The 12,585-nt window shown below is 38.4% G+C and overlaps 1 protein-coding gene and 1 pseudogene across 15 annotated transcripts in view; one reads left to right on the top strand and one right to left on the bottom strand.

The window, feature by feature from the left end:
- Positions 1-202: 202 nt before the first annotated feature.
- The window catches only part of Adam22 (ADAM metallopeptidase domain 22), a 198,934-nt gene continuing 186,551 nt past the window's right edge, over positions 203-12,585 (top strand). For 14 of the 15 annotated variants that reach the window (XM_033758657.1, XM_033758650.1, XM_033758644.1 and 11 more), the window contains exons 1-2: positions 203-307; positions 1,312-1,388. In XM_033758657.1, the coding sequence (XP_033614548.1) occupies positions 218-307; positions 1,312-1,388 (167 nt within the window). In that variant the 5' untranslated portion in view covers positions 203-217. Of the gene's footprint in view, positions 308-1,311; positions 1,389-4,365; positions 4,400-12,585 lie in introns of those variants that run through there. The other variant, XM_019208762.2, reaches the window with a different exon arrangement.
- LOC104868239 lies at positions 6,998-9,058 on the bottom strand (annotated as a pseudogene).

Here is a 12,585-nt window from a genome sequence, read left to right as displayed (position 1 = left end):
TAATGAAGCTGAGAGGTATCCAGCTGGTTCTTCAACTCCGCAGTTTTAGGAGGATCAGGATGCATTAGCAGGTGGGGGAGAACATTCTCCCACTCCAGCCTCTTTCGAAGATGTTTAATCAGATGAGTCATCCTTTCTTTCCAGAAAGCTTCATCAGCCTTTCTCCTGTCACTTACCCCTGTAGTTCCCTGCATGTACAATCCCAGGGGTAGTTGAAATGTCCTTTGCACCCCACAGGACCCTCGGATGTCCTTTCCAGAGTCGTCTTCATAGGAAGCAGCATCTTCAGCCTCATGTGGTTGCTCAGGTAGATTTAGCACTAGAATAATGTTCTTTTTTTCCCCTCTCATCATAGGAATGATACATGTTTACTTGAGGAAACTGAATATTGTAGAAATGCATAAATAATTCTAGCAGTTCATAGTCATGTTTAGATAAAGTTACTGTTAGTATTTGGGGAGTGAAATGGAAGAGTTTAACTTCTTCCTTTTTTTTTTCCCCAGTTAATGACCACAATCATTCAGCATGCCACATATTAATGGTATTGGTGACATTCTATTTTTTAGAGTTGCCATGATTCCCTGTGGGAGTTCGTGGGATGTTGTAGGAAACAGTGACTTATTTATTTATTTATTTTTGGTACTGGGGATGGAACTCGGGTTTTGCGCTTTTGAGGCAGGCAGCGGCACCACTGAGCTAAATCCCCAGCCCTAGCAGTGATTATTTTTATCTAAGAAAATTTTGATCTATGATATTTGTAGTATATGTGCAGAGGTTTGAGATTATTTCTAGGAAGATGTGGAGATCCTCTGCAATTAGGCTTGGTAAATTATACTAAAATACTATTTTTAAAGTCTGTGTTTGAGATAAGATGAAAGAGTTTTTAGAGGTTTAGAAATCTTTTTGTAGATAGTAGTCACTGTGTTACTTCACTTTTGAAAGAAGCATATTTTCCTTTTATTTTTCTTTCTGAATGTACAAAGCTTAATTTTAAAGGAGGTAGTCATTTAGTAAGAATAAGGCTGATTCAGTGACGTCTTCTTGGAAGTGAACTGTTTTACCTCTTGAGACAAGCAGAAGAGTAGGCCCTCATCAGCATTCCTCAGTTGACCGGCAATTCGCTGCAACCTGGAAAATGTGTGGCTTCTGAGAAGGTGCACATTCTGCCTTCCTGTGCTTTGATTTCTTCCCCATGTTGGGATAGTTTTCTCATTTGTGCTACTGTAAACCTTTTAAAATAATCATAAAAGTATCAGTCATCTGATTGCTACAGCTGCACACTAAGTGCCTTTTATCTTTCTGATCTTGCAGTTGACCCATGTGGCCCAGGCCAGCTTCCAGGTTGACGCCTTCGGAGCATCATTCGTCTTGGACGTCACGCTAAACCAGTGAGTGTTGGCTGAGCTGCCCTGGCTTCTGCCGCATCCATGTGGAATCCGGTTCCTTATTTTTCTGTAAAGCTTTTTGTTTTTACTGTGTTTTACTTTGTCTTTCTACACCAGTTAATTATTACAGTTAAAACTATTATATTTAATATATTTATTGTAAGGGATAAAGCCTGGCAAATAACAAGACAGATGTGTATTCAAAATAGAGCTGGGGTAGGTTTAAGAACATACGGTGGAAGGCAAGAGTTACACCATTGTTTTATATAAGAACGTGTGTGACCCAAGCTTTCTATGAATGACAAATCATGAAAATAATACTTTGGGTATTAAAATGTCTTTATTAATAACAGCAGAAGAGCAGAAGTTACACTTTTGGACTGATCATTCATAGGACTGCCTGTGTAGTTTTTGGTGCTGAACAATGCCTGGTATCCATTGGATGAGATGCCTGATATCTGTTGGACGAGAAGTCTGGTATCCGTTGGGCAGATTTTTATGAGAGCCTTAGGCTACTAGGATTATTCCATAATTATAATATGATTTGGGAAATCTCATTGTATCTGTCTAAAATTTTTAGTTTGGAAGAGGCATTTGATACATCACTGGATTTAATTTCTTCCTTTTGCTTCAGGATACTGTTTAATAAATCTGTTTCCTTCTTTAAAAAGAGTATGTACCCAACTCCTGTCATGGGTGAATGAGGAGAGACCAGACATCCGTCTGGCCTATGTTTTGGGCTGGGAACACCTGGCCCAGAGCTTTGCTGGACGCATCTGTGCAACAGCTGAGCTCATGGCCACAGGGTCAGACAGGTGAAAAGTCAAGCCTAGGTTGTGCAGACTGAGGAGCCAGCCACATAGAAGACCGTTTAAAAAGGATGGCAAGCCAGGTGTACTGTGACATGCCTGTAAGTCTAGTGCTCTGGCAGGCTGAGGCAGGATTGTAAATTTGAGCCAAGTGTGGGCAATTTAGCAATTTAGCAAGACCCTGTCTCGAAATAAAATATAAAAGGGACTGGTAATGTAGCTCAGTGTGAAGTGCCCTAGATTCAGTATCCAGTACTGCAAAAAAGTAAAAGAATGTAAGAGACATGATTTATGAAAGTATCTAGATAGATAGCCACTAGCCACTTGTGGCTGTTTAAATTCATTAAATTAATGTAAATAAAATTAGCTGGGTAGAGAAGGTACATGCCTGTAGTTCCAGCTACTCTAGAGGCTGAGGCAGGAGGATGGCTTGAGCCCAGGAGTTCCATGGGCAACGTAGTGAGACCCTGTTTCAAAAATAAATTTGTGTTCTCACTTGTACTTAGCACATTTCAAATGCCCCGCAGTCATGAGTGGCTGGTGGCTGCCTTTCCGGACAGGATTTGAGAAGTCAGGATTTTAGGTTTCTGTTTTATTGACTCCCCTCCCTGTCGTAAATGATCCTTCCTTTTGGATAGCCGCCCACTCTTGTGTTCTGGTTCCTGATATTTGACTTCATGACTTTTAGTACTAAAGGAGGGGTATTTCTCTGTGACCATTCTGCCCGAACTGCCTCGCTTCTGTGGGAGTAATCTGAACTCCAAAGCCTCCCTGAAGGAGAAACACGCATATCCAAGCTTATCAGAACTTGAAGCTCACAGTACAAAGGGAAAGTACGATTTTTGTTTTCAGGATACTGCCAGGAGCCTCTGTTGGACATTTTCTTTTTATTACAATGCAAATTTGAAATTACCAGAAGTACAGAGGATAAAATAGTAGCATAAATGAAGGTTGCCTGGGCTGGGAAGTATGCAGGGTACTTTTCTGTGTTTTGGTCTGGGGTCTGTATTAAACGTAGGTGGCAAGTGCTATTTCCACATTGTATCACAACAATGTGATACAAATATGTGCATTTTATTTATTTGTATATTTTTACGTAGAATATTTTTATGTCATGGTTTCAATTTGTATATTGTCTTTGTGGTTCCACTGATGCAGGAGCACAAAGGTGAAAAATTAAGTCTATGTTCAGCTGCCTTTTTTTTTTAAATGAAGCAAATCTAGGGCTGTGGAAAATAAATTTTTTTTAAACTGGAGGAGAATTAAATGTGTTCTTATGTAGCTGGATTTCATTGGCAGAATAGAACAAATAATACATATTTTTAGATTAGAATGGAAAGAAAGATATCATTGCATAATGTTAATTTAGAATGTTCAGTAAACAAGATCATCTGTAACCAGATTATGTGAGAGAGTTCAGCCTCTGGGTTGTAGCTTCTATAGGAGGAAGATGAAGAATATGGAAGTGCTGAAGGTAAAAGCACATCTGGTTCCTGTTTTATCAAAATTATGAAGAAAAAGGTAGGAAGCAGTTTTCCTTCATAGGGTAATAGCTGTGCGTTTTCTGTCCTTAGAACAGATATATTAATAAGACCAAATATAGGGCTTGGCCAGGCCAAATTAGTTGCCTTTTCTAGAGGTCAGAGATAGGTACTGTGTTTTATTGCAAAACAGTCCTCAGAAAGAAAAAGACTGTCTAACGACATTGTGCTGTATGTATCTGAGCAACTCAAGCCAAGGCCTTTTCTGTTAATTTCACCCTATTCTTCAAGAAGTGAATAATTAAACATTCCAGAGCTGTCCAAGAATATTAAAAAAAAAAATTCCCGTCAACTGTAATTCTTGATCCTGACAAAACACACACACACACACACACACACACACACACACACTCACAAACACAGAGATGCTAACATGCCGTATGCACTGCAGCTGGTTGTTTTATGATGTGACATACACAAGATAATTAGAAAGAGCCCGTGTTTTATGAGATGGGCCTATTTATTTGGAATGAGATTTTATGAGAGATTTACAGCTCTCATCTTGAGTAACCCAACTCTGCAGATTGTCACCCTCTTCTCATTTCAATAACAGCAAAATGGTTTTCCTTTCTCTCTCTTATCCTCATAGCAGTCCTCTTTTTTTTTCCTTGTTCACCTTGGCAGGAGGTGGGGAGATAGACCACCCGGAACTCAGACCTGACAGGTGAGCACTGGGCCTGGCCATGCCAGCGTGGAAGGTTTTGGGGAGAAAGCAGGGGTGGAGATGGGGCAGGAGCAGTCAGCTGAAGAGCTTCCAGATTGTGTTCAAATGGACAAGTTCAGGTTTGTTTTTTTGGTACCGGGGATCAAACTCGGGTCCTTGCTCTTGCAAGGCAGATGGCGGAACCACTGAGCCAAATCCCCAGCCCAAGGCTTATTTTTATTGAGGGGAATTATTTGCTATTAATCACTTCCACTTATTTTCCACTGAAAACCTTGAATTTGTGGCGAAAGTAGGAATCACAGCAGGTAAAAGGACGTAAATTCAGTTGGAATTAAAAACTAACCTGAAGAGTCTCATTTATTTAACTGTGCTCTTTTTGCAGTATGGTTCATAAATATGATAAAAATAAGTGATGAGGATAAAATTATAATTTAATGATGATGTTATAATGAATAACAGATCTCTCACTGTTACTGATAAATCACTAAGTGACTATCTTGCTGTTCTGAATTCATTATGGTGAATAATTTGTTCATATGTGTCTTTTTTTTAAGTGCAGTAATTAAATTTATAATCTTTACAAGTGATTTTTACAAAAAGTTTATTCTCTTAAATCCAGTGCATTCACAGGGTGTTAACATTTTAAATGCTCATCATTTCCACCAACTGCAGCGTTATCTAAGTAAACCAAAATCACTTTTATCATAGATATCGCCAATGATTATTAATTTTTTAAAGGACCTAAATTCCAAAATTTTAGCACAGGTAGTTTTATTGTATGTTTCATCTAGTAGATGATTTTTAAAAATAGTGTGTAGAAATGAATACTTCACACTATGTAAATATATTATGCCACATTATCAATCCACTAAATCAGAAGCAACTGCCAAGCTGAATAAGTTACAAAGAAATAATAGTTCTGGCTTGAACAGAAATGTGCAGTATTTTCAAAGCTCTTAACAGTTACCCACTAATACAAATCTCCAAAGCTTAATCTAGAATTGGAAGATAAGTTTCACAGTAAAGTAATTTTAACCTCCTTTACATTCATTTTAATATATTACTAAGATGTTTATATTCTGTCACATGGAGCTTTCCAGTGTTCACAATTTACAGTTTCAATTTTTACATATGTAAGTCACTAACATGAGACAGTTCTTACTATACAAACTATCTCTAAAACAGAACAAAACCCTACACAGAACTCTGAACATCGTATGACTTAAAACAGATTAATGCAACATGATTTTTAATATTTTAGTAATTTTCTAAATACCAGCATGTAAACTTGCCTATTTAATATGACAGGTACAGTTTTATTCATTGAGAAATTGTGTATTAATTTCCTTCAATCATCTTTTCCACCTTATATCAAAACTCTCTTTGACTGGCTTTATCTGATTCAGTGAATTTCAAACTTTTTTTGAAATGGGGATTGAAGGAATGCAATTAACTGTAAACAGAAAAAGGTTTTCAAATTAATCCTTTGAAAATGTTCTCTTCAATATGATTTACAATTTAAATACTTAAAAATTATTAAAGGGGCAGTTGAACCTACCAATCTAGGACCTAAATTTCTAAGTATGAGAACAGAAGAATAAAATATTTCATTCAATTCTGAAATTTAGAACAATTATTATGATTTGAATAGACTGGCCAAAGCAGTCAGAAATTCATAATTCAGTAAATGGTTGATTATTGTGCTTTTGGCGATGGACAGCCAAAGAACAGAGTGACAAATGAAGTAACAAAAACTCGTGTTCCCCATTTTTGGGGGAGGGGTGTGGAAATCACAGGATAGTTTAAATCTTGAAATCCACTGACCTATTCAGGTCAAAGATGAAATTTTAAAAAATTTAATAACCCCATTCTTTGAGTATCAAACTGATTGCTAGTCACAGCTCCAAGTACAATCAGTGTGCCTTAACAGCTTGTTGAATGAAATATTATTAAGGTCAAAAGGACAAATTAAATTTCAAACTAAAAAAAAATCTACTCAAGTATTACATTCAGTTTTCAAACTGTTCACTAACATGACAACAGATTTGGCTGAAATCACTCTTTCACACACTCACACCCACACCAGACACCCTAGCCACCGATGTGCTTTTGCAAACCAAGGCCATATAGTCAGAGATGGTACTCTCTAAGCCAAACTTTAAATAGATTAAAAAAAGTAATTCTAATTTTTACAGAAATGTTTCTTCAAAAAATATTTTCTCTCATTCCCTCATCTCCTATACTGAAGGATGTATGTTTCTCCCCCAAGCTAAATCTGAACCCTCAAAATTGATTCCAGGCAGAAAAATCTCTGCAAATTAAAATAAAAAACAAGAATAGAAAAATTATATTTTATATATGTATATAATATATTTATATATGTATATTTATACTGATTGGAATCCTCCAGCATTTAAAAATCACTTCAGAGATGAATTTTGGGATCCTGCTGCTCATAATTCCAAAATCCATAATGATTTAAGGATGTACTTTCCATATCCTTTCTGGCTACTCCCTCCCCTCCAAAACAGTTCAAACAGTCATGGCTCAAGTTTAATGGGAAGAGAGAATGTTTCTGAGTAGTTTGTTTGCTTGTTTCTACTTTGGTGATCTGGGTGGCACATGCTGTTCTTTGCCATTGCGTCGAGTCACTCCCTGAGGTACAGCCCTGTGGCTAAACTGGTGTCTCTGTTCCCTGATTGTTCCAGCTGTTTCCCCTGGGAATGGTATTGCCTTGAAAGCTGGAATAATCTTTACTAGCCTTTGCTTCTGGCTTCTCGTGTGGTTTCTCAGTAGACTTCTCAGGAGCTCCTTTCTCTTGGTTTTTGGTGGGAGATCCTGCATTGGAGCAAAGTTCTTGTAGTGGCCGCACAAGAGCTGGAGATGGCTCTTTAGGTGGCTTCTGGCATACTTCAGCATAACTTAACTTTCGGGGTTCCTGTAGGGCACAGCTGCAGTTACATTTATGTTGCTATTACACGGTAAAGCTGTATTTGCTCTTGATGGCTTTGCAGTACTCAGGGAAGAAACTGGTGTAGTTATGATTGATAACAACCTTCTGATCAGTGGAATCGTCTATTGTATCCTTTTCTTGCTGAGTTGTACTTAATACAGGAAGCTCAGTTGCACATGGAGGACTTGTACTCATACTGAGTTGCTGGGCTGAAGTACACTCTGTCTGCTCATCTTCTTCAGGGTCTGGGCAACTAACTCTCAAGTCTTCATTCTCCTTTTCTTTGTAGACGCCTTTAACGACATCAGACATTCTATTCCCCAGAAGGAGTTCACCTGGCATTCTTGATGAACGCCCAGGTAAAGGAGGAAAGTTTGAAGCCAGTAAGTCAAACTTGGTGCTGGAGGCTTTGCTTCAGCCAAAGGATGAGGTCTTGGGATCCTTTCATCTTCTCATCGTCTTCGACCTCTGAAAAGAGTTCTGCCCCTACCATAGTCCCCCTTTTGTTCCATCAGTAAGTTGGGAGTCTCCTTTGGAAGGTAAGTGTGCTCTTAATGCCTTGTTACTGTAGGGTTATGCAGTTTAGGTGCAAAGTTCCTTGAACTAGATCTGTTCAATAGTCCATCCCCCAATGACACAGAGCCCTCTGTTGAGTGTTCTGTGCCACTGGATCACCTAAAATGAGGCTTCACGTGATTTTTTGGGAATGGCCGACCCATATTCAGAGCAGCAGCATTTGTTTTATAAGATCCTGGTGAGTTAAAGCCATTCACAAAATGACCATTGGGGAAAGGAGCCAGTGGTGTTTCAAAGTAAGGGTAGGACTTGGAGACCAAGACTGAGGCACAATACTATAAACTGAGTACTGTTGGTGAGGGTTATATACTGGCTGCATAAATACTGGTGAGGCATACTGTGCTTGAGCTTGAATGGGCTGACTATACATACTAGAACCCATTAATCGATAACCATTCTTAGCAAAGAATGTATTGATGGCTTTTATCCTTGCCATGATTGGCTTGCCCTGAAATGTTTTAACTTCTTCTCTTAAGTATTTAAATGCCTGTTGTGCATCAGTATCTGTCTGGAAGGTGATGTACCAGTTGCAGTTGTGTGCAAGCTCACAGCTTACCACTTTGGGGCAGTTTTCATTTTTGAACAAAGCTTTTACCTCCTCTCCTGGTGTTGTTTCAGGAATTTCTCTGAGAATCACAATACAGCGTTTATGACTTGGTCTCTCTTTCTCACCCTTCTCATCAACTTGTACCATTGGAGATGATCTCAACACTTCAAGAATTAGATCGAGATCTGTAGTCAACTTTTTTATTTCTTCCATGTTGGCATCTGTCCATATTGGGACAAACTGATCACTATCCATTTGGGATATCAAGTAGAGATCGTTTGATAAATTTTCTCGTGGGAAACAGAATTCTAATTGTTTCTTCAGACATTCTTTTAGATCTTCTGTAGAAATTGCTGAACTGCTTTCTCCAGAAATGTCATATATTTGGTAACTCATATCTTCAGGTCCTAAAATCATTCCCTCAGTTGGTTCTTCATCAACAGCAGTTTTTCTTGTAGTTTCACAAGATGGAGAAATACATTATTTCATATTCGTTACACATATCTTCCGAAAGCTCTGTATTGCCTCCACGAAGAGCAACATGTTTTCCTCCACTCGGCTCAATCGTCCCTGTCAACGCGACCCCACCTGGTTCACAGTCCCGAGCCCCAATCGCTAGGATAAGGACACTCGCCTCGCCCCTCCACCCAGCAGTGGACTCCCATATGTGTCTTTAATATGAAATTATTATTATTATTTTTTGGTACTGAGGATTGAACTCAGGACCTTACACTTGCGAGGTGGGTGTGGTGCCACTGAGCTAACTCTCTGGCCTCATTATTATTTTTGAGACAGGGTCTTGCTATGTAGCCTAGGCTGGCCTCTAGTTTGTGGTGATCCTCCTGCCTCAGCCTCCTGATTGCTAGGATTATAGGCATGCATCACCACACCCAGCTATATACATATGTTTTAGGCCTCTAATAAGTACTGAGAAGTCTTCTAGAACCGAAGGACTCAGGAAACATGTCTCCAGCTCTTGGGACACTTGCATTCCATCAGAAACAGTGGATGTGTTTTGTAAGCGGACCCTGGAGAGTGACATTGATGGGGTGTTCTGGGGCAGCAGTGATGGCGCTGTTTGAGCTGTGATTGTTAGGCACAGGCCACAGAGACAGAGGCAATCCTGGAAAGTCAGGAAGAGCGAACAATGTGGGCGAAGACACCGAGGCAGGACCAAGCTCAGCATGTGCAAGAGGCAGGAAGATGAATTAGGGGGAGAGGATAGGCAAAGCACCAGAGCTTCAAGGCTGGAAGAGTAAAAGGAGTGCAGATACTGAGCATCTCTGTGCAGCAGGAATACTGGGGTGGCGATCTAGGCAGAGTCGTGATTTCCCTGCACACCGTACTGCATTCACTTCTTGCCTTACTTGCTTTGATCATTTCTGTAGAACATTCGGTTATGCTGTGTTTTAATGTTTTCAGAGAAATGTTTCCTGAAGATCTATTCATGGATTATAGGGCCTGGTATCATCATACTATTTATTATTGCTCTCAAATATGCTTTAACAGCTGGTATTGAAATATCTCATTCGTTTTGGTTTTTTTTTTTTTTACCCTTCAGTGTGAAAGAATTAAAGAATAGCTAAAATAATATCAGTGCAACAAATATTATACTTAAAAGTCAGTGGGCTTATGAGAAAACAAGATGAAGTATATAAATATCTTTAATTTTACTCGTTAGGAATCTTTGCCACTAGAATAAATTACAAAGATCATTGATACTGCTTAGGCAGAAATTCTTATGTGCCAGTACTTTTTTTTTTTTTTCCCGTTACTGGAATTAAACTCAGGACCTTGCACTTGAGGCAGGCAGTGGAACCACTGAGCTAAATCCCCTTCCCTTGTGCTAGTACTTTTAATGTTGTGTACACAAGATATAGCCTCTCTGCTTTCATGAAAAGTACATTGTATTATAATGAATTGAGTTTATAATCCACCAGCAAGTGTGGTTCTCTCATCAGTTCACTTTGTGATGGACCCTTAAGAATTTCTTCAAATTAGCCGGGCGTGGTGGCACACGCCTGTAATCCCAGCTGAGGCAGAAGGATCGCCCTGAGTTCAAGACCAGCCTGGGCTACATAGTGAGTTCCAGGTCAGTCTCAAGTACATAGTGAGACCCTGTCTCAAAAAAAAAAAGAATTTCTTTAAATTTAGTAGTTTCATTGTTACCACTCAGAAACTCGGGAAGGTTTGTGCATCATAAAGGAAGGTATGGGGAGATATTGAGTCTGCTGTCTGCCTTGAGTTTCACCTATAATTTTACTGGACACAGTAGCCCTGGATGTTTCTTTCTTTTCTTTTTAGCTTTGAAATTATGTAAATGCTTTATGTAAGTGAAGTAAAGTAAGTGAAAAAGGCAATCTCAGTAGCTGAAAACACAGTGCACCCAATAAACCTCACTACTTATCAGTTTGGTGACACAAACACATAGAGAAACGGTATTTCAAGATATTTTGGTTAACTATATTTGAACACATCCATAGTAGAGAATATATTACTGATATCAAGGAGAATTGCAAAGAATTTTAAATTTCATACATTAGGCTTATTGTTAGCAAATCTATTATTATTTTGAAAATTTTTACTTATTATAGGAAAAAGCAAATAGTTATAATATTGTTCTTAGGAATAATGATTTTCCATGTAAAAGGATAGTTACAGGGTTGGGGTTATAGCTCAGTGCTCCAGAGAATGTGTAGCATGTGTGAGGCCCTGGTTTCCACCCCTAACATCACAAAAAGGTGATAAAAATTTAAAAATGTTGAGAATTACAAAGTAAAATCAAGAGAGTTTCAATTAAAATGTTGTAATGTTTGTGTAATCTGGAGGAAAAAAAAACCTATAAATGATTTGGCCAAAAATTTCGCCAGAAATAGATAATTCCTAATTCGACAGAAGTGGAACAGTCATTGACAACACAATAATCTGCATCCTTACCCATAGAGTGGTTTCTGAATACCACTCCTTGCTAAAAGGAATGAGTTCTTTTGAGAAATGTCTGACAGTTAGCTAGCTAGGAATTTATTGTGCGGGAAAAACTGGGTACCCACATGGAGAAGAATGAAATTGAACCCCTATCACCTGTGACAAAAATCAACTCCGAACAGTCTGAGGACTGGAAACTAGGAAATCACTGTAAGAAAACAGGAGAACTGCTTTGAGATATTTTGAATGGGCAAAAAAAGTTTTTTGAAGACCCCAAAAACATAGGAAACAAAAGCAAAAATAAACAGATGGGATTACAGCAAACTCTAGAGATTGGACATAGGAGAAGAAATGATCAACAGAATGCAGACAGCTAACGGAATAGAAGAAAATATTTGCAAACTCTACACCTGAAAGGGATTGGTAACCAGAATGGACTAGGAACTCCGCAATTGCAGTAGCAAAAAGAAAAGTAGCAATAGGTCTTAATAGACATTTATCAAGACAGGATATACAGTGGCTAACAAATTTGTGAAAAAAATGCTCAGTATCACTAATCACCAGGAAGTGCAAATGAAAACAAGAAGAAGATAGGCTCTCATTCCCATGGCTCTTACCAAAAAGAGGAAAGAAGCCAAGGTGAGAGAAAAGGGAACCGTGTGCATTGTGGAGGAGAATGTAAATCTGCAGCTGTTGTGGAAAGCAGCACGAAGGTTCCTCAGAACATTAAAAACAGAGCTACAGTTTGGCCCAGCAGTCTCACCGCCAGGTATATTTTCCAAAGGAAACAAAATCAGTTTTTCAAGAGCCATCTGTACCCCCACGCACTGCAGCACTGTAATCAACAGCCAGGAATTAGAAAATAACCAAGTGTCCAGAAAGTGATGAATATTTAACTTTTATGCTTTTATGTACCAGTTAAAAATTAATTTTTAAAAACAGCTCTCAAAAATTAATTGGGAATTTTGTTAATTTTAAATGTTTGGTATTATTGTTAGTAAATATCTAATTTCATTCCTCAGAAGAGTTCTAGGGTAAAAAAAAAAATTGTATAGGATGAGAAAAAGTCAGCACAAGAGAGGGAGAATCCAGTTTTTAAAAAACTACATTATCATGTTATACGGTAAACATTGCTGTCTGGCCAAGATGGTACGAGGAACTCTTCTCTTTTTTTTTTTTTTTTTT

This window comes from Fukomys damarensis, unplaced genomic scaffold (genome assembly GCF_012274545.1).
Source record: "Fukomys damarensis isolate Sample0158 unplaced genomic scaffold, DMR_v1.0_HiC HiC_scaffold_4, whole genome shotgun sequence".
In the NCBI taxonomy this organism is placed as follows: Eukaryota; Metazoa; Chordata; class Mammalia; order Rodentia; family Bathyergidae; genus Fukomys; species Fukomys damarensis.
This window is presented reverse-complemented; position numbering and strand designations above follow the sequence as displayed.